We start from the raw sequence: 26,257 nt of genomic DNA on the forward strand, positions 1-26,257 counted from the left end.
GAAACCTAGTTATGGCTTGAGGGAAAGGGAAGACAAGTGTCTGACACTTCCACTCCGAGGTCCTTGGGATCCAGGGGAAAATTCTTCATCAAGGCAACGAGAATGGCAGAGATGCACATGTGATGTAGGTTTCAAGGAAGAAAACAGAGAAAGGTCGTTGGGGTTTGGGAGATGGAGGTACAGAGCGAGCACCAGCAATTAAGGACCTAAGCCTCATCCACAAAGCACCTGGAGGCTTGTCTTACCAGTTCCAGTGAGGAGTTCTCGCCCCCTGGGAATGGCCCAGGGGTCCTATGGGAGGCCACAGCCTCCTTTCTGATTCCATTCTTAAAGGCAACACAGAGAGGGTGTTGGGAACACCTCTAGGTTCGGAGTCAGGTGGCTCTACGGGGTAGCAGTGCAACCTCCAGCAGATTCCCATCCTCTCTGCATTTTGGTTTCTTATCTGCAGTGGAGAGCAGAAGAGGCTTCACAGAGGTGGGGCCATTTGGAGTGGACTTGAGGAATGAATAGAAATCCTCAATATAGGCCAATGGTAGAAGCGATAGTTCATTTATCTCTCTATTTATCGATGGATTCATTTATTCAATAAAGTTTTTGGTGAAAGGATGAGGAGAGAAGTCAGGTTAGAAAGAATAAGGCCTGAGTGGGTATCCCAGAAAGGGAGGGAGTGAATTTAGGGCAGTGCCTCTCAGAATTCACTACGTACTCGAAGCATCTGGGGATCTTGTTAAATTGCAGATTTAGATTCAGTGGGTCTGGGGTGGGCATCTCTAACAAGCTCCCAGACGCTGCTCCTGCTAATGGTCCAGGGACCATTCTTTGTGTAGTCAGAATGTAGATAACCTGTTTGACAACTCTGGCCGGTGAGTGGGAGTTGAGGGTTAGGACAGAGAGACCTTTGTGTGCAAATGTGAAATTGCAAATGGAGCAGTCCTTTTTTGGGGTGGGGGGCATGGCAAATACTTTTCTGTGCGATTGTGGACTAGGATGTAGGGGTGGTTGGGGTGAGTGATGGGGAAAGGACATGGATCTATAAAAAGCAATGGTGACCAGACAGCAAAGAGGCTTGTTGTGCTAAGGAGCTTACCTATTACTTAAAGATGGGTGGGCTGATCACTCCTCACTGATGGAAAAGAAAAAAAAAATTGACCATTGTTTAAAAAGTTTCTTTCTAGAAAGGATCCTTTGGACTGTTTTCTGTAAAAACAAGAGGATGTGACTGTAGGAAGATGATTTGTCATACCAACCACAAAACAAGGCCACTCTTTGGTTTGTGGAGCTGGTTATTTTGGTGGGGCATCTGACTCCTGGAAGGGAAAACGGGAGTTATGTACGTGATCAGTGACCTGCTTAAAGTTTGAATCTTTAATTCTCATATGAGGCATCTAACCTATTAATCTCAATAGCTCCTAGCTCAGAGGTAGCAAGAGGATTCTTCTTGTGTGCCAACTCAGACTGGTGATGGCTGCTTGGAGTGCTGTATGGGGAGGGTCCCTAGGTCTTATCCACCTGGGTTGGATTATTGATTAATAATGTCTGCCACGAGTATGGGACAGAATGGTGGCCTATGTGTCATATATTTAGCTTTTCCTAAGAGGAAATCAGATTTCTGGTGATGTACTCCTAATTCTCTCACACATACCCCTCAGGTAGACCAGAGCCATTTCAGAGATAGTCGGTGCTTTTAGTTCCTTGATTACGGACTGGAGTGGATCACTACTTATCCAGAAGGGCTTTGTGAATCTTGCAGCCGCTGTGAGGCTAATGTCTACATTTACAAAGTACCAGCAAAAGCTCTCCTTCTGCATTACTCCCATATCGATGGGTGTCTTTGTACTGAACAAACTGAGTGGACTATGTGACTGAGGGCATCATTTCTATTAAATCTGAAGACAGATGCTGGTATCTGGAAATAGCCATTGATTTGCTTTCTCTTGTGCTATCCAAACTCTATAATTTCTCTAGAGGAAAAAATAAAGCCCATGTAGAAAGTCAACTCCTCTGGCTTTCTAAGTAAACAGCAAGATCAATTCTCATTCATGAATCTGTTGGATAAATATTTGTTTGATTGTCAGGAAAAGTTGGGTTAATCTTAGATGAAAATTTGGCCAGTAGAACTGATCTATCAGTTGGACTGAGTTATAGATGCACCCAGATACAAAGATACAGGATATGTGTGCAGATCTGGGGCTGCTGGAAAACTGGGGGTCAGAAGCTAATGCTGAGGGAAGGCAAGGCCAGATGGGGCTGGGTTTTGATGTGCTCCTAAGGAGCCTCAAGGATGTTTCTCCTCTCCACAGTGTTGGCTCAGCCTGATTTTGTTTTCCTCTTGTTGATGGTGTTGAAGGACATCAGGGACCTTAGGTGCTCAAGAAGTCTGGGCAAGAGATTCTAGGGGAAACTGTGTTTTGCCATAACCATCCGTGTTTTCCATTCTCCTGCCATTGCAGTTGAGAAAGTGAATTGGTGACTTGGGGAAAGTGGGAGGCATAAAGTGGAATGGAAACAGGATTAAAAAGAGCCAGTGAACTTGTAAACCTTGGTTGGGCCTTTGGGTCTATGTGTGGCAGTGTGAGGTTATAGGCATCTTAACTGCAGTACAGTTTGGTGACTGCAAGGATGAGGGCCCTTACTATGGGTTCTTTTGTTTTAAGTAAGGTCAGAAAAGAATATTCTGGTCTTTTCTTGACTAACGGTAAAGATGAGTTGTCTGGGGCTGATGTGGCGTCAGCTGTGGGATGCCAGGCATCCTTTTGTGCTCTTCTTAGAGGCTTCATGGAGCTGTGATGGGCAGTCACTTACGATGGCCCCAGCAAGGTCCTGGTCAACTGGCTTCATGTGGTCAGACAAGACTTGGTAGGATTGAGGTGGGGAGGGGAGAATGACATCTCCCCGCTGCAGCTGTTATCTGTGGACAATGGGGTGAGGACATCTCCACTGGGGTTCTCAGGAGCTGAAGCCCAGTAACGCCATCATAGGCCACTGACCTGCTTCCTGTAGGCTCCACAGCCCCTTTGTGTGGGCCAGACTGGCTCACTCCTGGACAGCTCTTCCCCAGGGCTTTCCAGCATTAGTCACTGCCAGATGGTGAGGACTTGATGCCCTGCTTCATCCAAGCAAGCTCTGCTTCCTGGGGGATTTCACTAGAAGCATGGAGCCTTAAGGGCCACAAGGGCCTTAGGTGACAGCTAGTATACCCTTGTGTGATGGAATTGAAGAAACTGAGGCACAGGGAAATTCAATGACCTTTATGACTGTGCCTCAGCAAACTTCTTGTGCAGAAAAGGGGAAAACATGACTATACTTAGCAGCTTAAAATAAAGGAGCTAAATTGAGGTTGGGACACTGTATTTGGTTTGGCCATTCCAGAACACGAGGTAGCGAGAGAACAAAGGACTAGAATTATTATTATTATTTTTTAACTTTTATATTATTTATTTTTATGTGGTGTTGAGGATTGAACCCAGTGCCTCACACATGCCAGGCAAGCGCTCTACCACTGAGCCACACTCCAGCCCCAAAGGACTAGCATTTGAAGACCTGGATCGATGCTCTGGTCTACTACTAGCTGACTTGCGTGGAGCATTCTGAGCCTCTGTTTTTTCATTTGTCAATAAAGAATCTCTGTCTTGCCTACCTTGTGGGATTATTGTGAAGAATCAAACAAAATTAGTGAATGTAAATGTGCTTACTTGGACACATTAGTGGTAATGGCCATGAAACTGTTCAAGCACTACTTTCTTCTGGTCAAAATACTGGTTGTGGGTTCTTGCTCTGATCATACCAGTTTGACCATGCTGGTAGGAAGCCCCTGGCTTTCTAATACTGGGGACTGAATGGAAGTCTTGTTGGAGGTGAGAGACAGGCTTCAGGAGGGGGAAGGAGAAAGGGTGAGACTGAGGCAGGACAGCAGGAGACAAGAACAGAGGCTAATGATGGCGGCCTCTTTGGTGGAGTGGGTCTCCTGGGGCCACACTGTGGAAAAGGGTTAGCCAGAATCTGAAGGTATATGCACTCAGTTTGCTATAGATCTTGAGGGGTCACACCTATTCCCTTCTTGTTTGACTCATTCTCGTATTGTCCTTAAGTCGGCTATATTCCCAGTATTAGTTCTTTTAAGAGGATCCATTAAAAGCAAACAAACAAAAAAGTATTTGCCCTCCATGGAGGAGAGGAAATGATTTTAAAAAAAAATCTGAAACCTCTGCTTCTGCCATTCTTTGTTCAGCCTGGCAATGGGCTTCCATGGCTGGGAACACAAGCCAGACTCTGCCTAAGAGTTGTGCAAATGCCTGGTGTTCTAGAGCTTTCCAACCAGATCTCTTACTGTCCCTCCTTTTCCACTTTGTTTGTTACCCATTGCTGTGTGACAATGATTTGGACTTAGGATGAGTGGGCTGTCACTTCAGATGGCCCCAGAGAGGTCCTGGTCAACTGGCTTCGCATGGTCAGGCAAGACTGAGTAGAACTGAGGTGGGGAGGGGAGAATGACATCGCCTCAACTCATCAGCTTAAAAATACATTTATTATCTCGCAGTTTCTAAGGGTCAGGAGTCTGGGAATGGCTTAGCTGGGTGGGTGGCCTCTCATAGGGTGTCTCAGGGATCTGCAGCTATCTCAAGGCTGAGTCAAGTTGGGGTGGCTTCTAAGCTAACTCACATGTTGGCAGCCTTAGTCTGTTCTGGACTGTTGGACTGAGTGCCTCGGTTCTTTTTAGAGGGTTTGGCAGAGGACTTCATAATTTTCTTGCAACTTACAACATGGCAGCTGTCTTCCTCCAGAGCGAGTGATAGGATGAGGAGCCACAGTGGAACCCACAGTGTCCTTTGATAACTGAGTCCTCCAAATGGCATACTGTCACCTCCTCCTTACTGTATTTGCTAAAAGCAAGTCGTGAAGTCCATCCTGTGTTCAAGAAGAGGGGAATATCCATCACCTCTCGAAAATAAAAAGAGGATCAAAGGATTTGTGGGCATTTTTAAAGGGCACCAGGGCCTTCAACACTGCTGCCTAGCCATCATTCCCTCCTTACCTCACGTCCAGTCTGGCTCACAGTGCTGCTCCTCCTGCCCTCCTGGAGAATTTGAGTGACTCCCACTGGCCTAGACTCTAGAGCTGGGGAAGGAACCCCCCTATCAGGACCTGCCCCAGCTGTTGTGGGCAGAGCTCAGGCATCTTGGACTGAGCGACCTTAATCCGACCTCTGGAGGACAGAAATGGCTTCCAGTGGGACTTGATTCATCTCCTGGGGAAGAACAGAAGCTGAGGCTGGCAGGGCCTAGCTCTGGCCATGGAACCTGCATCAAAAAATGAACTCGCTATGAATGATGTAATCAGATAACATTCCTATGACTATTTCACATGGCACTTCCAAGCTTGAGTGTGGAGGACAAAGCCTGTGGCTGGCGAAGTGTGTTCTGAGACCATCTGCATGTGGATTCTTCTCTTGACAATGTGGAAGCATCCAGCCATCCAGAGATGCATGAGAGTGCATTTCTCTTGGAACTGGCTCTAGTTGTAACCCCCAGTGGCTTGTCCAGGTCAGCTCTTCTCTTACTTCATGGTTTATTTGGTGGTGGTACCACCCGTCCTGTTCCTTAGACATCATCATTTTCTTTCTCCATGTTCTCCTTTCTGACCACATTGTCCTCATCTTTCTCAGTGGGTTTTTTTTCCCCCTTGATGCCTTTCAATGCCTTCATTTACAATGGTGACCTGTCTCCCTACTCCCAACTAAGTCCTTTCTAATTTTTGCTCTGTGGCCTCCCCACTGAGTATCTCACCAAGTTCCAAGTCTTCCTCTGCCATCCAAACCTGATGATTTCCAAATTAAAATCTCTGCCCTGCTGTTCTCTCCTGACTGTGAACTTGGACTCATACTTTCTCCCGTATTCCTGAACATCACCCCTGAATGAGTCATTTGCACGGCAAATGCAAGGTGCCCAGGTGGAATCCATTATTACACTCATGCGTCACTTAATGACGGGTATATGCTGGGAAATACATCATTAGTTGATTTCATTGTGTGGACATCATAGAGTGCACTTACACAAACTAAGATGGCTATGACATCTATAGGAAATAGAATTTATGGGACCACCATCCTACATGCCATCTGTCATTCATTGACTGAAACGTCATCATGAGGTGTGTGACTGTAAACTTTCGGTCTCCACCTCAGCTAACAGGTTAGCATCTACTCTGTGGCTCATCTTGGCATCATTTTTGACTCCTCTCTCCTCCTTACACCCATGTTGAGGTGGGCATCATGCCTGTTGAACACCTGTTACATTCCTACTTTTATTTTCACCATTTCCAGGCCTATTTGGCACTCATGACCCCAATAGAACCTAAGCTCCACAATGGTAGGATTTTTTGCCTCTCTTATTCATTGCTCAGCATGTATCATATGTACTCAGTAAAAATCCGTTGAATACGTTAATGCAGCTGGTGATCCTCCCCAGCCACCCCCACTTTATTTACTTGCCACTGGAGTCATTTCTCTAAAACATGAGTACAAGAAAATCAGTCCTTGCTTTAAAGCCTCCAAGGAGTCCTCAGTGTTCAGAGTCAAGTTCAGATTCCTGTGCCTACATAAGAGTCTCTTCATCATCATTCCCTGACCTTTTTAACATCATTTCCTGCCCTTCCCCTTTCCCCCTGTGCTTCTTGAACTACTCCTCTTCGGCTGAGTGGACCATCACATTTCCTTGCTCTTCCATCTCCCTGTCATGCTCTTCTCTCTCTCTCTCTCTCTCTCTGTTTTATTTTTTTCACTAAGAAAACTCCTATTTATCCTTCAAGGCCCCCCTAATATGCTATCTCCTCTCAGTGACTTCCCATCTGTATCAACTTTATTCATTCTTCCATTATGTCATTTATCACTTTGTGTTAAGTCATTTAAAAAAAATTGTCTTTCCCCAAGTAGTTATTGGTTGCTGCATGCAAATTACTCTAAAACCTAATAGCTTGAAACAATAAACACTCATTATCCCAGTTTTTGTGGTTGGAAATCTAGGCAGGGCTTCGCTGGATGTCTCTGACTCAAGTTGTCTCATGAGGTTGTAGTCAAGACAGCCAGGGCTGTGGTAACACCCGAAGGCTCAACTGGGAGAGGATTTGATTCCAAACCTATTTACGTGTTTTTTGGCAGGATTTAGTTCTTTCTGGCAATTATTGGACCAAGACTTCTTTTCATTCATTGTCATATGGGCACTTTCTATATGAGTAAGAAAGGACAAGAGAGGGCTGGGGATATAGCTCAGTAGTAGATCATTTGCCTAGCATGTACAACCCTGGATTCAATCCTTAGCACCTCAAAATACAACACATACACAAAATACAAGGTAGAGTGCTCAAGATCAAAGCTATAGGCATTTTTTTTTAAAAATATATATTTAGTTGTAAATAGATTTTAAAATTTTATTTGTTTATTTATATGTGGTGCTGTGGATCGAACTCAGGGCCTCACACATGCCAGGCAAGTGAGCTACCGCTGAGCCACAACTCCAGCCCCGACTTTTTTTAACCTAATATCAGAAGTGACATCCTATCACTTCTGCTTACAAATCCCTGATCTTGGCTGTCATATTCTGCTAGTTCGAGGTCATGAAATGCAGCCCATACTTATAATTACACAGGGTGTGGGAAGCAGGAGGTGGGGCTGTTGGTGGCCACACTACAGGTTGCCAACCACATCTACTAAACCAGAGCTCCTCAAGGCACGAGGCATATCTCATTCATCTTTGAAACCTTAGCATCTAATATAGTTCCTGGCAGTTAGTAGGCACTCTGTAGATTGCAAAGTCAGAAGAAATCTCAAAATTAGATAAAAAATGATTTAAAAATATAACACAAATTGTCTTAGTGTTGTGAACTCTACTTCTAGGCATTTCTAGGATTGCTGTCCATTCTCACCTAGAATAAGGCAAGAAAGCATCCATTTTCTTTTGACTTAGCACAACTCTAAGAAATTTCTTTGAAAGGAAAAAAATGGAAATGCTACCTCAAAGGTCCTCAGACAACTCAAGAACTTAAACCACCTATGGATTCATCTTCTAATTCAGGGAAGGTAGGCAGTTGGGGGATCACAGGCCATCAAGTGATAACAAATGACTGTCATTTTCTACCAGCTACACATCAATTACAGACACCACAAAACCCTGCTGGACTGACTCAGGACAAAAGGAAGCACACAGATGACAGTGTCCTCTTCTGTTCACTTTCCTGGGGAAAACCCAGAGCCCATAGCTGATGTCAGGGATTCGTATCCCAGATGGATGTTGAGCTCTGGACAGTACTTCAGAGTGGCCTTCATACATGGCTGTGGGGCAAGCATCACTTTGGCAGATGGTAGCCAATAAGCAACAAATCCAGCTAAGAATTTAAAAGAAGAGTCAACTGAATTGCTCCTATGGATGACCCTCTTCTTCCACTCCCTGGCTGGCATTATCTTCTTGCTATAACACAACCAGTTCAACCCAGATCTAATATTCTTCTTGGAAGGAACCTTACTCCAAGCCTCTGTATGCCTGAAGATTCATGAAAGCTCATCTGTTTGGGCCCAATGTATGGCATGGGGATGGGTGGTGTGGCTGATGAGAGAGGTGCATTAGATTTCTAGTCTTCTTTTGCTTTCTGCCATGGCCATATTCTGGTGTTGATATTGGACTAGACTGGGCTGGTCAACATGGAATAATTGACATGAATTCTAGAAGGACTTATTGGCTATTTTAATGTCTTCTTTTTTTCACTTTCAGTTTTATCTGGAAAATTTTAGAAGCCTTGTTTATTCCACCAAGTAGATAGGCTATTTGGGATTGGTAGTATCTCTAAAAATACCATTTATGGGTGGCATTGGTAGAGCCGCACTTCACAAATAACATATTATTATCCTATAATAATATCCTAAAATAATGAATAACATAGTTATTCTTATCCTAGTGCCCAGAGAGATTAAATTACTTGTCCAAAGGACTCAGATGCTACAACATATCTCAAATTGTGGCAGTTGTTCTAGGAAGACAGAGGTTTGGTTTTTCTTATTGCTATATCCCCAATACCTAGAAGAGTGCCTGCCACATGTGTTTTATTCAACAAATAGTGTCAAAGGAATGGATCAATTGCCTTTGATCCTCAGCTGCAGTGATGAGTTAGGAACTTTGGGGTCATTAATGTTACTCTTGACATCTTTCTAGTGTTGTGCTTTGGCCTCAGTATGGGATAATCAAGGAAGTCATATAAATCCAGGTCAAGGCTTCCCCATCCCATTATTTCACTTTAAGAGAACCAAACACGATGTCCTCACATTTATAGATGGGTGTAGATCCATTTCCAGAAGGCTCTACTTTGGACCATATTCGACCAGTGAAAATGGGGGATTTCTAGGGCCATTTGAGAATGGCACCAGGAGCCCTTTGCTGTTTAGTCCATCAAAAGTGCCCCCACTCTTCTTGCATAATGTGTTGTGTGCATGGTTATTTATAATAACGATTGGTGCAGCAACCCCTGTGGTGTGCATGCCACATGATACCTGGGTGTCGAAGAGCTTGGCAGCTTGAAGGGAGCATAAGCAGACCTCAAAGACGTATTGAACTTGCTGCACGGTAAGGTGTTTTGCCCAAGCAAAAGGCAGCCACAGCTCACACCATCATTTATTTTTAATGTGTTTTTGTTTGTTTGGTCTCTGTCCTTTCCACTCTCTTTCTCTTCTTTGTCCTCTTTGAAGTACATAAAAAAATGGTAAGAAAAAAGGGAGCCATTCAGCTAGCTGTGGACTGCCATTGTGGTTAGGAATCTGTGGGTGTCTTCAGCATAAGAAGTAACTTCTAGGCAGACAGAGGTGAGCTTGCAGACCATTGCAGAAGGTTTACAAAGTAGGACTGAAGAAATAATACACAAGAAGCACTGTTAACATGCTAGTCAGAATATATATGGAAAGAGTTTTGATTCTTTATTGCTTAAAATTGGGGTACCTCTTTACAGATTAAGTGTAATGGTGTAATGAATCAGAGGGTCCTTTCTGGGTCTAAAATGGAGGGTGTTAGGAGAGGAATGGAGAGAGACAGAGAAAAAAAATATGAATGGAAATGGATCTGATTAAATGAGTTCTCTTCCCAAAGTGAGCTAGCAATATATTTTTTTCTCCTCAAATTACTCTTTAGCATGATGATTCAGTTAACTGTACTTTGCATAAATACTTTAGCTAAAGCTTCATATATATTTGCATGCAATATGTAAATATTAAAAATTTCACAGGTGTATGAGTATAGAAAACTGCTAGAAATTTGCCAAATTATTTTCTAATGAATGCACATGGAAACTTTGTTTTGGTGTTATTTCAGGTTGAAATTGATGCTGTGTATTTTGTATAATATGATTTCTAGAGCACAATTTGAATTTTGTACTTATTTGCCTGAGACCATGGATATTTAGGTTCTCTTTTCCTAAGAAATTAGTTTTTGGAGAGATCAACATTGATAAATAAGGTGATAAAACATAATTAGATGTTTATAATTTCACAATGAATAAATAATAGATCATGCTAGTTCCACAGTTATTTGTAGCTATTTTATTTATATTTTCAGCACAAACCTAGCAAGATAATTTTTTTCCCTAGACCTCTAATTTAATCAGTGATGTGGCTGAGCCTACTCCAAATTAAATACTGGCAATAATGAAATAAAAAACTCTTTTAATAAGGGTCATAATGTAAGAGACACATCATAGCAGTTTGTATATTGGTTTTTGCCAAGGCTTTATTGAAAATGAACTGTTTCTCTCACTGTATCGAGTATCTATGGGGCGAGATTGACTGGTTAGTGTGTTGTGTTAGCTGCTAAGTCACCATCATAACATGAGGATAATCAACAAGGTGTATTTAAATATTTTCTTCCCCAAAAGGTTGAACACATCCATATTCGTGGGCAGCTGAGTAGAGACATACAGGCATCTGTGAATGTAGCACTAATTCTGGTTTTGCATGAATACTTACTTCTGTGTCTTCTCCCCAGAATCCCCCAAATCCCACTTGCTGCCCCTGGAACATTCTCCACATCTGTGCACATGTGTTCTTTGAGTGGCAAGGCAGCCGTCATTGCTCCTAGAAGCCCATCTTCTTTTCACTGAGCTCAGTTGACTCTAGTGCCCTAAACATCTGGTATTCCAGCTTCACAGCCTGTCTTCTGTCTGAACAGTTCCCAAATCCTACTGTTTCCCTTTTCTTCCCATCTGCTGAAATGTTACCCTGAGGCCAAATCCCTATTACCTGAAAGCTCAGCCCAGGAGTTAGGTTTCCTGTATATAGTGGCCATAGGTGACATTTCCTGTTGCAACTCTAGGGAGAATTGAGGTCAGTTTGGGAAGGAATTAAGGCTGGATGAGGAATGCCTCCTTACACCATGTGCATTACTGGATCAACGAAGCGAGTGGGTGGGAAATTTACTGAATTCTCCTGATAGAACAATTTTGGAGGAGCTCTGGGGAATGGAGTGTGTGTGTGTATGTGTGTGTTTAATAATCTGCCTGGATGAATCATGTACATTGCATCACTTTCTAAATTCATTTTGGTAATTGGAATCTTATAAATGTTCTGTTGAATCATTGCACCCAGAGGGACCTGGGAAGAGTTGTCTCCCTTTTCAATACATTGGACTATTTAAATAGCAATATAGGTATTCCTTGCTTTAAGAAAACTGAAGACCTTGAAAATTGAAATTTCCAAGTAAGTACATTAGAAACTGGTGATTAACTTACAAAGAGATCAAGATAGGAATCTATAAGTGAACTGCTTTGTAGCAATGTACCCTTTTTTTCTTCCAACCTTGAATTGGAAATTCTGTATCTGTTATTTCTTACCTCCAAGGGTCTCAGGAATTAGTTCAGGGCACAAATAAAGAGTCCTAGCAGTAAAACTTAGAAATGAGCTTCACATTCCTTAGAAACTTTTTCTTTTGTCCAATAGTATGCATTATTAAGTCATTTCCATGGTAGATAAGAAATCTTATTCTTGCAGTTTTATATGGCAAATGAGTTTTCCACTTTCTGGATTGAGGAAACAGACTTCTGACCTGGTATAGTGGCACTGACAGGAGGATTTAATTCTGGGCACAATATTCTCACCTGCCCATGGCTGTTTGCATGACTGCCCTGTCCTTTCCCTGGTTGAAAAGTTGCCATACTCTTTCCATCCCCTTCTTTTCTCTCACACTTGAGTGGTAAGTCTTGAGTTCTGAGAAGCAGGAGCTCTGCAACCAGAGTCCATCTTTTTAAGATAGGAACACACCAAAAAAAGCCTGTGGGAATTTTTCACAGACTTCCAAGGAGTTTCCAAACCTGCTTGCTACTATTCTGTCCAAATCGATCTCAGAAAATGCCTTCAGAGCACAGCACAGTCTACGAGAACTTGGACACAGAGTTGGCTCTCAACAAACATCTGTGGAGTGTTGCTGGGTGCATGAAGCCCACGCACCAGGCCCGTCCCACCCACAGACCCAGCTCCAGATGTATAGGTCTGCCATGTTCTGGAATCACTGACCTTCCTTCCTCAGGAAGAAGGTGCTTCTAGAAAATGTTATTATTAGTTGGGTGTGTTTGCTCTGATCTGCCAACACTCCCCCACTCAGGGTCTTTATGGAGCAATGACAAGCTCAAGAACCTGTGGCAGGAACACAGTAAGCCAAATCCTCATTCTTGGGGTCTCTTCTTTTAGCTGTGATCACCCCATACTTGCCTAGGTTGCTTCTTACCTCTGGCCCTCCTTCTGTTTCCTTTGCTGGTTCTTTCCTTTGATATTTAAATAGTTGAGTTCCCCAAAGTTCAGTCCTAGACCTTTTCCTCTCTTCTCCTTTCTTCTTTTCCTTTCTCCCCCTGTTCTCTTTTTCCTAGATGATTTCATTGATTCTTATGGTTTCAGTTACCACTTATTTAGCAAAAGCTCCTAAATGTCTACCTCTGGTCTGCGACTATATTTTGTAATTTCCTACAAAGCTGTCATTACTTCCAAGCAAATAGGTGAAAAGATCTTTTAAGATAAGGAAGCACAAATAAAAATGTAAATCTTCAGGAAGAAAGAAGGAGAGGGGTTAGGGAGGGAGTAGGGAAGAAGGGAGGAAGGAGAGAAGGGAGGGAGGTACCCCTTTTTAGGTGAAAAGTGTGTTGTGAGGTGGACAGATTGCAATGAAACTTACTCAGACGAGGAAGATTATAGAAGGAACACAGAGAGAGAATTGAGGAGAAGAGTCATTCTGTTTTGAGTGGGTTCAATTTGGGAAGTCTGTGAGATTTCCAATGGAAAGGTCAAGTGTGTCGTGGAACACATAGGTTTAGAGTTCAGGAGAATTGCTACTCTGTGAAGGTCTGAAAGGAAGACATGCGCACCTCCTGTTGGGACATGGCTTGGCCCAAGGTACCTACCATATGGGATCCTGTCCGTGGAGGGCACTAGGTGGAGCTCACCCTAATTGCTGTCCCTGTCTAGAGTATCCTTTAAGGTCCAAACGCCCTCACATGAAAGAGGCAATCGGATGCACCATACAGTGGGGTTGGCAGAGTTGGAAGCTCTGGATAAGGGTGATCCCCAACCCCTGCATCATTTCCTTCTGTAGTCCCTGGGACTGTTCAGGGCTTGGTCTTTTGCTAGTCCCGTGGCTGTGAGCACAGACACTCTTGATAACAGTGTAATGCCACTGACTGCCTTTGAGCAGCATCCCTGGAAACCTTTATATGATCTTCTGACCTCCTCCCCTGTATTCCAAGGCAGCGTGATCAGGAAGCCCCACCTAACCAATTACGTGTTCCTTCTGCCAAGACTGAAGCTGGGCCTTGGGAGATACAGCTGGTGTCTCCGGGGGCTGCCTTATGCTGTGTGCTCTGCTCTCTCCAATAACCGCTTTCTGCTCTCATCAGCTGAGCAGGCTTATGGGGGGCATGGTTCCTTGAGTAAGCGGGGCTGGATGGCATTTATCCCTGGTAAGGGGATTAATGATCATTTCTCCCTTTTGGCCTCCAACTGATGTAATGGGGGAAGGGTTGGTGAGGAGAGTGGGGAGGGCCCTGTTTCCCAGCCTGTGTTACCCTGGTCTTTTTCCACACTGGGCCTAGATGTGTTTTTGGCTAGTGGTGTATGGGGGCGACAGGTCCGAGCCTCTGGCCCTAATGCTGCTGCTTCTGGTTTCCTGCAGGTCACCCGACCTGCCTACAGTTCACCCTGAACATGACGGAGGCTGTCAAGACCTACAAGTGGCAGTGCATAGAATGCAAATCCTGCATCCTCTGTGGGACCTCGGAGAATGACGTGAGTTTGGGGCTTTCCCTGTTGTTGTTGGTGGGGGGTCCAAGCGGCTGGGAGTCCTCTGAAGGAAGGAGAGGAAGACAGGGCTCTCAGCCCTGGGTTCCCGAGGAAAACATCAGTGGGCCTTGTTTGCCTCCACATCCCTTGGGCCCCTTGTGCTACAGGGACTGTTGGTGCTCTTTGTGCCTTGCCAAGAGATGCAGTAGGTGACTGGCAGTGGCTGCCTGGATGGCCATTTGCCCTTGGGAGCAACCTGGCCATGAACCCTCCAGGGCTTAGTGTCTGACAGGGAGGACCATTGCTTATAGGTGGGTTGCTGGGTTGCGCTTGGTTGTTTCCACTGCATTCCACAGTGTCTGATCTCATTTGGCCTACAGAGTAAATATAATAATACAGACATTTCAAAAAAATTTTTGTTATGAACAATTTAAAACACACGAAAGTAAAATAATGAAACTGATGTAACCCAACACCAGCTTCAACAATGGTCAGTCGATGCCCCATCTTTTAGAAATACTACTACCTTCTTAATCATAGAACTTAGTCATAGTTCTAATATCTGTTCGCTTGCCAATATGTCACCGGTATCTAAAAAAAGACAAGAACTTACTTTTTAACCAACCAACCAACCAGACGAACGAACAAAACCCCCCCAAAATTAACAGAGCTAAAAAAACAATAATTCCTTAATATAAACAAGCATCCAGTAAGTTGCATTACAAGTATTTTTATTTGAATTGGAATCCAAGTAAGGCCCCAGGCATTGTAATTAGTTGCTATATATTTGAGGTTCCTTTAAAAAATAGTGAGACCTTGTCTTAAAAAATAAAAAAGGGCTACAGATGTATGCAGTTCAGTGGTAAAGCACCTCTGGGTTAAATCTCCTATACTACATATATATATTTTTTTCTTTAAATAATGTATACTTTTCCCCTCTGTTAGTCATATTTTTGTCACTGTGACCAAAATACCCAAGAAGAACAACTTAGAGGACAGATAATTTATTTTCGCTCATAGTTTCAGAGGTTTAGTCCATGGTGGGCCAACTCCATTGCTCTGGGTACAAGGTGAGGCGGGGCATCATGGTGGAAGGGCATGCTAGAGGAGCACTGCTCCATTCCTGGCAACCAGGAAGCAGGGAGTAGAGTGGCAGGGATGGGAAGGGCTCTGGAGAAGATGCACCCCTCCAGGGCATGCCCCCAGTGACCTACCTCCTGCAGCCATGCTCCCCGGCCTGCTGACAGTTCCATCCAGTCAGTCTATTCGACCTAGAAGGGGCTGATTAGGTCACAGTCCTCACAGTCCAATCACCTCACCTTTGAACATTCCTGTATCAACACAGGAGCTTTGGGGGGGGCACTCATATCCAAACTATATCACCCTCTACCTTGCTCTCTCTTGCCCACCTTAAATCCATTGTTGGAGAAATGATATCATTTGTTCCACAGAGTTCCCGTAACCGTATTTTACCGAATGCCTCCTTGTGGAGTTTGACATTTCCCCCTGTCTCTTGTAAATTGGTAGTTAGAGCTAGAGGCTTAATTCATGTTCTCTCTTTTTGTCTTTGTCCCTCTCTCCCCTCACCATCAATCTCTGTGTCTGTCTCCCCGTCTCTCTCTTTTCTGACGAGACTGCTTTGTAGATGATGATGTGTGCTTTTATCAGGAGGTATGTAAAATAGCTTTTCTTTTTGTGAGGTGACTCTATGGATGACCTTCAATCGGATTGACCATTTCATGAGGGGTTGCAAATAGTGAAATTTGTGTTTGATAATTTCTTCTTTGTAAATGAGCTGGAGTAGTTCTACAAACAGAAACTAACCCAAGCGTGTAGGTATAGAATATATAGAAAAGGCAGGATAAATGCTTGCTTTTTTACCTTTACCAGTTTTCAAAATAATATGGTGGTTAAAATAACAATTCATGAAACACTCCAGAAAATAGAAATTATGGGATACCTTCTTAACATGCTAAAATATTTAAACTTAGAACTAAAGCCAGTATCTTATTTAATGAGGAAAACACTAGGGGCATTTCCACTACGATTAGGAATCAGGTGAGGATGCTCATTATTCTACTAACTTCCAAATTATTCTAACTTTCAAATTATTCTAAAGGCTTAGCTAGAACAACTAGGTAGGAGAAATCAATTAGAGACGTAAGAATGGATAACAAAATACAAGTTGAGCCTTGCTAATTTAAAAATTTAAAATTCTCCAAATTATGAAAACTTTTAGTACCAACGTGACACAAAGTGGAAAATTCTATACCACAAAACTTTGTTTCACGCCTAAAATTCTCAAAAATATTACATAAAATTACCATGAGCTTATTGTGTATAAGCTGAAACATATGAAATGTAAATGAATTTTGCCCTCAGACTTGGGTCCCATTCCCAAGGTAGCTCATTATGTACATAAAATATTCCAAAATCTGAAAAAGTCTCAAATCTGAAAAAAGTCTCAAATCTAAAGCACTTCTGGTGCTGAGTATTTCAAATAAGGGATACTCAACCTTTAGTAAAACTCTACTTTCAAATGACGTGATACTTTATCTGGAAAACGTTAGAGAATCGATGATAAAGCTAACTCAAGCACAAAAATTAACAGGATATAAAGGAATATACCTAGGAATCTTCATATATACAAAAAATAACCAATTAGAAAACATAATTCCAGTTATAACAGCAACAATAAGAAATACAGAGGAATGTATTTAACAACAAATACGTAAAACCTATATGAAGAGAAGATTTAACTTTTGAAAAGACACAAAAAACAAATGTCAACATATACTGTGATCTTGGGTAGAATGACTCAGCATTCTTAAGATGGCAATTACTCCTAAGCTAATTTATGATTTTAATTTAGTTCAGGGCCAACAAGCATTTTTTTTTTATGGAGTTAGATAAGTTGACACTTAAATTCATATGGAAAAACAAACATAGAAATACACAGGAAAAATGTTTGTTAAACAACCTATAATGGAAGCTGGCTCTACCAGACATGGAAACCCATGAGAAAGTCTCTACCTGGAAATAGTATGATACGGACGCATGAGTAGGCAAATAGACCAGCTGGAATAGAATAGAAAGTACATCAATAGACCCACCTACGTATGGAAATGTACTATAGGATAAAGGTTGCATCTAAAATTTCCACGTCCAAAGATAGACTTTTTAATGAATGGTGCTGGGACAATGGGGGTAGCCATTTGGGAAAAGACAAAATTAGGTTCATATCTCACACCAGACATAAGAGCAGTCTCCAAATAGATTGGGAATCTAAATGTAGAAAGGAAAACCATACCAGTAGTAGAAGAAAACATGAGTGATTCCTCTTTATTCTGAATATAGGGAAAGGTTTTCTAACTGTGACTTAAAATCTAGTAGCAATGAAATAAAATATTGATCAATTCAGTTCCATAAGACATTTGCAAAGTAAAAAATATGATCTAGTCAAAAGGCAGCTGACAAACTATGAGGAAGTATTTGTGGTTTATGTACCAAGGATAAAGGGCAAATGACTCTAGTAGGTAAAGAACTCTTAAAAATGAGGAACAAAAGACTAGGGACCTGATAGAAAATGAGAAAAAAAAATGTGAAGAACTATTCATCAACTATATTAAAAAGGACCTGAAACATGGGAAATAAATGTTCAGATGCACTCAAAGAAACTCAAATTAGAACAAAACTGAATACAACTTCTTACTCATCTAGTGGGCAAAAAAAAAAAAAATTAAAAAGTAGGATCCTATATTCTCTTGAAAGTATGGCAAACAGGTACCTTCATTTACTGTTGAAGGGAATACAAAGTGGGACAACCCTTCTGGAGGGAAATTTGGTAATGCTTAACAAAACCACTGGGCTCTCCACTTTTGACTCAGCAGTTCCACTCACAGGAATGTACCCCCAACAGTATGGAAAAACATATGCAAAAGGTGATTTATGGTAGCATTGTTTATAATTACAAATTTTTGGAAACAACCTCAATGTCCATGCACAGAAGAATGGTTGAATAAACCATGGACCAAGCATATGAAGCACCATACAGTTGTGAAAAAGAAGAAGAAGGATGTCTATGAATTGGTATGGAAGGACTTTCAGGATATATTATTAAGTGGAAAAAAAATCAAAATAAAATCCAATATCATCATGTCTGCCTTTATTATAAGAAAAAAAAGTAGATGTAAGAAAATATACATCTATGCATTTGTGTAAAAGAAATACAGGAAGAATACAGGGGAATCCGGCAGAGAAAAAATAGTAAGATGGGAATAAGGTAGTAGGGATAAGGGAGGATCAACATTTCTTTGTGAATATATTTTTGTATAGCTCTGACTCTTAGAATCGAGATAAGGTTTTCATATATCTCCCCAAAAGATAAATACTTAGTCAACCAGGATGTGGAAAAAATGAAAATGTAATAAAAACAGTAACAAACAAATCCAACTAAATATATAAATATATAACACAGCCATACTAAAGTGTGGGGAAAAGAACTACATTAAGTAATTTCTAAAAATAGTATTGTGACTCTGTATTATAAGGCTAAAAACAAAATAACTGCACACAAATATGGTACTCTAGTTAGAAGATTTGTTTTCATTGGTATATGAAATAGTAATCATAAAACTACTCTATGTTCATGGCTAGGCTTGAACTAGTAACAATATTGTGGCCAGTGAGAGTCAGATTTCTAAATGTCGGAGAAAGAATAACAAAAGAGGAAGGCTATATTGAACCCTGTGGCATTGGATTGGAATAGGAAGTATCGATATCAACTCATGTTTTTAAATATAATATTATATATACATGCCTGTGTTTATTTCCTAGAACTGTTGGAAAGGAGGACTGTACTAGCTTCATGTTACCACAAAAAAATACCTGAGGCAATGAACTTGTAAAGAGCAAAGATTTCTTTAGTTCATTGTTCTGGAGATTCCAGTCTCTGACCAGGTGGCCCCCATTTCTTTGGGCCTCTAATAAGGTTCTGGACAGGGAGCACATTTTGGAGAAAACCACTCACATCATGAACCAGAAATTAGAGAGCTCAGAAAATAACAGGGACCTACACCAACTTTTGAAGGCATGTCTCCAATGACCTAAGAACCGCCCACCTGGTTCCACCTTGTAAAGGTCAACGGCATCTCCCAATGTCACCACCCTGGGACCAAGCCTTTAACATCTAGACCTTTGGGGAGTACTGTCCAAATTCAATTCATGGCCAGAAGCTAGAAGCAATGACTGCTCAGAAGCAATGAGAATGCATAGCACCCAGATGTTGGTTCTCAGTCCCATTTTTTTAAATTAGTTGCTCAAGACAATACAATGATCTTGACATAGCATACATTTGATTCAAATAGGGTATGAATTCTCATTTTTCCACGTGTACAGATTGCAGGATCACATTGGTTATACATCCATGTGTACAATCCTAGTGTCAGGTGTATTCTGCTGCCCTCCCTATCCCCCTCCCCTCCCCTCCCTTCCCCTCCCCTCCCCTCCCATCACCTCTCTCTACCCATTCTATTGTGACACTTATCTCTCTCTCTCTCTCTCTCTCTCTCTCTCTTCCCTCCCCCCTCACACCATCATATATGTATTTTGTGTAACAATGAGGGTCTCCTTCCATCTTCCGTGCAATTCCCCTTCTCCCTCCCATTCCCTCCCACCCCTCTTCCTTGTTCAGTGGTGATCTTCGTCCCATTCTTAGTAAAAGGAACCAGATATCCTTGGAGAAATGGCTGATGCCAGGACTGGGGAAAAGGACACAGGATGAGCCTGAAGCATCTTGTGGTGTCAGAAAGGAAGGAAGCACTCAGAAACCGATAGGACATGTCTACAGGACACAGGAGCCAACCTGAAGGAAATCCCAGTGGTCAAATATAGGAAAATGTGAGAAACTAAATGAATAGAATAAACATCCACACTTATGTTTAAAAACATCTCCACTCATTTATTTATTCAACTTATGTTGAATAAATAAATGAGTGGAGAGAAGGTAAGCGCTTCCTTAGTGCAGAATTCCAATGAATAAATGTAGAAGGAACAGGAAAATCATCATTAGGGAGACATCACATTTGTGGTTATTGCAAGCAATAACCATTAATTGATATAAAAATTAGTGGGCAGAAAATGGGAAATGGGATATGTGCATAATCTCAAACTCTCTCTCCAACAAGATTACTTATTAATATATTATGAGGGGGGACAATAGTGGATTTACATGGAAAAAGTGGCAATGACTCCCTTATGATCACAGTTAACATTCCAAGTAGCAAGACATACCAGCGTGGACGACCCCCTGACCTGATGGACTGAGAAAGGCCCAGCATAAATGCAATGGTGTTTTTGTCAAAAAAATGCATGCATATTTTAATCTTACGAGAAAAGATCCAGTTCAAACTGAATGACATCTACAGTCCCTGACCTGTACTCTTCAAAGTGCCGATGTCACGAAAGACACAGAAACTGAAGAACCATCACAGATTGAGGGACAAGAGGAAAACACAAATAAATGCAATGTAGGATCCTAGGTTGGATCCCAGGACAAAGGACACAATATAAGTGAGAAAAGTGGTGAAATTAAAATAATAGACTATGTCATACCAATGGTAATTCCTGTTACCTGGTTCTACCGTGGTGATGTAAGATGATAACATTAGGGGAAGCTGAGTAAAGTGTTTACAGAATCTTTACCATTTTTTTTGCAATTTTTCCTTAGTTTAGAATTCAAAATAACTAAATTGAAAAATTGTGATATTTTTCTAACACCTCCCAAAGGAGACTAAGTGTTTAAGAATGCTATCTTTATGAACTCAAGGATTTAAATATATTTTATTTGCTTCAATCCATTATAGTTAAAATTGTTTTATCTTTGAACAGTGTAAACATATTCAGGCTGGCAACTAAGTCCTTTGGACATGATCCTAATAACATTTGATAGCTTCTTTGCTTTCTTTTTTTGGAGGAGAGCAGGGGGGGAGTATAAGGGATTGAATTCACTGATCCACAACCCCTATTTTGTATTTGATTTAGAGACAGGGTCTCACTGAATTGCTTAGGGCCTCGCCTTTGCTGAGGCTGGCTTTGAACTCATGATCCTCCTGTCTCAGCCTCCCAAGCCACTGGGAGCTTCTTTGCTTTCGAATATGTAAAGATATTGGCACATTTCATCCCATCAGACCTGAAATCAGCTAGTTCTCCAAAGACTCCTGGTCCTTTCAGTGGGCAATGGTCTATAGAGAACATAATATGGTTTTTGGAGGTGATAATTTTTACTGTTTATTATTGTGTAGGGACATTCTCAATGGATGGAGCTAGAAAATATTTTTGTGTGTGTTTTAAAGATGAAATACATCATGAATTTATGTTAACTTCCAGTTCATATCTAGCACCAATTGTGGAGATTTCATTTAACCTCACTGATTTTACATTTGTATTTTTCTTCAACCATATCAAAAATCTTGCTTCTCAATGATACCAACATTATTACTCATTTGATACACATGCAAAAGTTCTAGAATATCATCACAGTATAATTGCTGCTGGGTGCCGTGGCACATGCCTATAATCTCAGTGGCTCAGGAGGCTGAAGTAGGAGAATTGTGAGTTTGAAGCTAGCCTCAGCAAAAGTGAGGTGCTAAGCAACTGAGTGAGACCCTGTTGCTAAATAAAATACAAAATAGAGCTAGGATGTGACTCAGTGGTCAAGTGGTGACCCTGAGTTCAATCCCCAATACCTCCTCCACCAAAAAAAATATCCACACACACATATATGTATATATATGTAAGATAGATAATTGCTGGAAAAAGTGCACATTTGCATTTATTTTTGTCTTTAACAAATATTCTACTAAGGAAGTACACTCAAATTACTTGTTTTAAAGTCACTTGGAATAGTTTTTGTGTGGTTATACCACCAGCTGGATATGTAATTATATTCATTTTGGTATTTTTTTGTTGTGTTTTGTTTGTTTTATAGGGACATATTATAATTTAAATTTTGCTTAATGACTATGTAAAATATTTACTGGCTCTAAAATCAAATCTATGAAGTGTATTTACTCATGATAATCTAGCTTCTATCCTTACCTATTCTATGCTTTTTCCTCACTCTGCTTATGGGTGATCATTTTTTTAAAAAAAGTATGGCTTATCTTTTCATTTTGTTTAAGTGTAAGCATATATGCATACATATGAATCCATAAGAAGATATGTTTTTTTCACCCTGCTTTTTTTCCACTGAATATCTTGGAAATAAGTTCAGAGCAATATATATAGAGAGATGTATTCCGCATTCTTATAGCTGCATAGTTCTTCATCAGTTTATTCAACCAGTCCTTTATTGTCATTTAGGTTGATTGTGGTCTTTGCTTTACAAACTGTTAATGTGCTTTTCTGTTGTTGTTGATGTTGACTTGGCAGAGTCTTAGGAAAGGGTTCAGGGAAGGAGTGTGGAGTCAGGAGGTTGTTTGGGCATTAGGGTCATGTACACATGACATGGTCAGGAATTTCCCTACATATCCCAGAATGAGATTCCCATTCTACTGGAAGTGTAGCCTTAGGTAGACCTTGCTTCTTAGATATGTGGTAGTAAGATGTCCTTAAATTGTATTTTTCATGGAAGTTAGCATGAACTGGGGGTTCTTGGTGTTTTTTTTCAGGGAATTAACCTGAAAAGAAAACAGAAAGTAAGGGAAATGGTGCTAGTCAGTGATCAACCTGTGAAAAATGCATTTCAACTGCCCAAGACCTGATTTTGCACTGGGAAAGTCCAATCCAGGGTATTCTATCTTCTTGTAGTTCTCATATGATCCCTAGAGTAGGGATTATTGATGTCTTTAGGACATTAGTAATACTGTTTCTGCCAAGTCCCTTGCTACTTTTTTTTGTCTCCATCCTAACTTCTCTCCTGTTACCCCTTAAGCATATCACCATATATAGCTTTCTTCAGCTCTGATATCATGCTACAACGTTTGGGGCGTAAACCATCATGCCCTGGTTTTCATCCTACTTCTTGGACTGTGCTTCTTAGTTTCTTTGTTCTCTTGTCTCTCAAATTGGTGTTCCCCAACTTGTCCTTCTCAGCAACCTCTGGGGTTAATTAATTTCAGATAATTCAATGAAAGCTATAGGTGTACTCTTTCCTTAGGAGGAAAAAAAGTACGTTTCTACCTATAAACAAAATTTTGCATATCATTTCAAAGGGTTCATGGATACCCTTCTATGAGCATCAATTCAATGACATCTGCCCTCCACTCTAGGACCTTCATTTGCCACCTTTGTCCTTTATCAATGACTTCCAAATCCATATCTCAGGTCCAGACTTCTCTACAGGCCTCCAGCTGCCTCCAGGTTCATCCCTACTAGGTGATCAGGAGATTGGTAGCTGACATTCCCCTCTGCTTCCTATGGGCTCACTCTCCAGCCCATGGCTCAGTGGGTACTCTGTCATTTGGCTTGCTGACTAAGTCTCAACCTCGAAGACATTCTTGATTTCTTCACTGTCACTCTCCACATCTAATTAATGACTTTTAAATGGAACAAAACCCACTTCTTTCTTCCATGCCACAGTCTTACTTCAACCCACCATCCTCTCTCACTTCAGTGGCTAGAGCAGCCTTCTAACTGGTCTCCTGGCCTCAAAACACACCCTGTCCCCTGATCTCACCTGCATTCCTGGGAGAAGGCTTTTGGAAGTTGAAGAAGGGTACTGTTTGCTTTTTCCTACGTTCGCATAATGAAACCCTGAAGAGGTTTTGTGTTTTCACGAACCTTACCACCGAGTATAGCTGTCGTCTGCTTTTCAGATGGAAAGAGTAGAGACTGGAGGACTTCAGTTAAAGATATCAAATATTTAAAGTATTTTCTATATACGAGGCAATCATCATGGGAAATAGAAAAATGCATAAAATTAGTTTTCTGCCCTTTGGAAGCAGCGTTATTTGCTATAGGACTTTAGAAGAATAAGGAATCCCTTTAAACTTGGACGTGAGTGGGTAGTTGAGGAAGGCTTCTTGGAGGAGGTATGAATTGAGCAGGACCCTAGGGTGGGGATAAGATGTGTACAGCTTGGGAGTCAGAGAGGGAAATCTAGATACGGACAAAGCATGAGCCATGTCCAGGGGACAATGAGGACTCTGAAGTCACCTGGGAAGGGGAACCCAGCGAGGTTGATCTCTGGAAACATAGCTGCAGGGATGAGTGGGGGCCAGATTATTGGCCCCAAATAATCGAATCTCTCTCCTCCCTTCTGCCTGCTCTGTATTCTGCCAGGACCAGCTGCTCTTCTGCGATGACTGTGACCGTGGCTATCACATGTACTGTTTAAACCCCCCAGTGGCAGAGCCCCCAGAAGGTAATGACAATGAGGCCAACAGTAACCACAACAGCTACTCCTCCTACCACTTCTTGAGCCCTTTCTGTGGTGCAGGCCTTGAGCTAAGGGCTTCTCATGTCTTGTCTCATGTAATCATCACAACCCCATGAGGTAGGTACGAACGACTACGACTAGCATGTTACGCACAAGGAAACTGAGGCACACTTCCACCAGCTGAAATTCCAACTTGAGGGCCCAAGAGGTTGAGACAGGTGGTTGAGACGATGGGGAGGTGTGAGCATCCAGGAAAAACGGCCCAGGCCCAGAGAGGTGGGTGAAGAGGCGTGACCAAGAAGTGAGGGTCTTTATGATGGGTTAGCCGATCATCTCTGAGCACGCACTTTCTGCTGAGTGGCAGATGCCAGCTTGTTTTCAGGACGGAGACTGGGCCTCTTATGAGCGTTGAAGAAAAACAGGGTTTGTAAGAAGTTAGGGCCACTGGGCTGGGCCTCCAAAGTTAGAGAGGGGATGCTACTAATGCCATCTTGTGTCTTATAGGAAGTTGGAGCTGCCACTTATGCTGGGAACTGCTCAAAGAGAAAGCCTCTGCCTTTGGCTGCCAGGCCTAGAGCCCCAGGTCACAGCATGTGACTTGCTGCTGGAGAGGTTGAGCCAGAGCCCAGTCTAAACCAGACGGAGCCCTCCTCCCATACATCCGGACAGACCAACAGAGAGGAAAATGAATAGTCACAGAAGGGCGTGGACATAGGGAACCGAGAGGACCCGGTATCTTCTTACCTCCTGCCCCACCGATGGTACTTCAGCCAGCACCTCCTTGTTTCTACCAGAAGGATCTTGCACTTTTGAAGAACAAGGCCCAGCCCCAGCCCTGTGGAACCCTCTCACTTTTACCTTAGCACTGCGCCCCTCCCACGGGTTTCTGATTTAAGGGAAGCCGTTTTGTGACCCCTCGTCAACCACGCGTGTGACTTGATGCTTTTTATCTATGGTGTTCCAAGAGATCTGTGCACATCCTCCCCACCCCCAGCTCACACCCTTCACCCTAAATTCTCACCAGAGGAACAAAGTGCCGTGGAGAAGTTGTTGTTCATCGCCAGCCTCATGGGGAAACTTCTAGACTTGGATTCTAGAAGCCATCTTGAAGGTGGAGACTTGACCCCACCCCCACCTCCCTTCTTGTTCCTTGGTCTCTGTGAAGAGGACGTGGTACTCTCTAGAACCCCAGCAGTGGGGTGGGGGTCCTTCATCCACTGTGTTATCACTTGATGGGGGGGGGTTGGGGGGTTTGGGGACCGAGAGATGGGAGGAAACATTGGGAGAATGATGCTAAGGTCCTGCCATGGCCAGTCAGTATTGGTTATCCATCAGGATAAACTGGTTCTTTGACCTTCAGAGCCGAGGCCTTGTGAGGCGACAAGCCACAGCCTATGGACAGAGAAAAATGGTCAAGACTCTGCCTCCAAACCAAGCTGGTTAGAGGCCTAGTTTTGTTTCCCCTGGTGGGATCCAAGCACTGGGAAGGTGAGCAAAGCCTACCCAGTCCAGTGTCCAAATGTGGGTTTTAAGGGACCGCGGCCTTGAGAACCCCTTCAGTATTGTCGCGACGCTACCAATTCCTTTGC

General features: G+C 42.2%; 1 protein-coding gene across 1 annotated transcript in view; it reads left to right on the plus strand.

Annotated features, from left to right (window-relative positions):
* Dpf3 (double PHD fingers 3) overlaps positions 1-25,854 on the plus strand; it is a 249,742-nt gene extending 223,888 nt beyond the window's left edge. The window contains exons 9-11 of the mRNA XM_026401641.2: positions 14,184-14,296; positions 24,572-24,653; positions 25,173-25,854. Coding sequence (XP_026257426.1) covers positions 14,184-14,296; positions 24,572-24,653; positions 25,173-25,243 — 266 coding nt within the window. The 3' untranslated portion in view covers positions 25,244-25,854. The remainder of the gene's footprint in view (positions 1-14,183; positions 14,297-24,571; positions 24,654-25,172) is intronic.
* Positions 25,855-26,257: the final 403 nt, after the last annotated feature.

This window comes from Urocitellus parryii, chromosome 6 (genome assembly GCF_045843805.1).
Source record: "Urocitellus parryii isolate mUroPar1 chromosome 6, mUroPar1.hap1, whole genome shotgun sequence".
NCBI classification, from domain to species: Eukaryota; Metazoa; Chordata; class Mammalia; order Rodentia; family Sciuridae; genus Urocitellus; species Urocitellus parryii.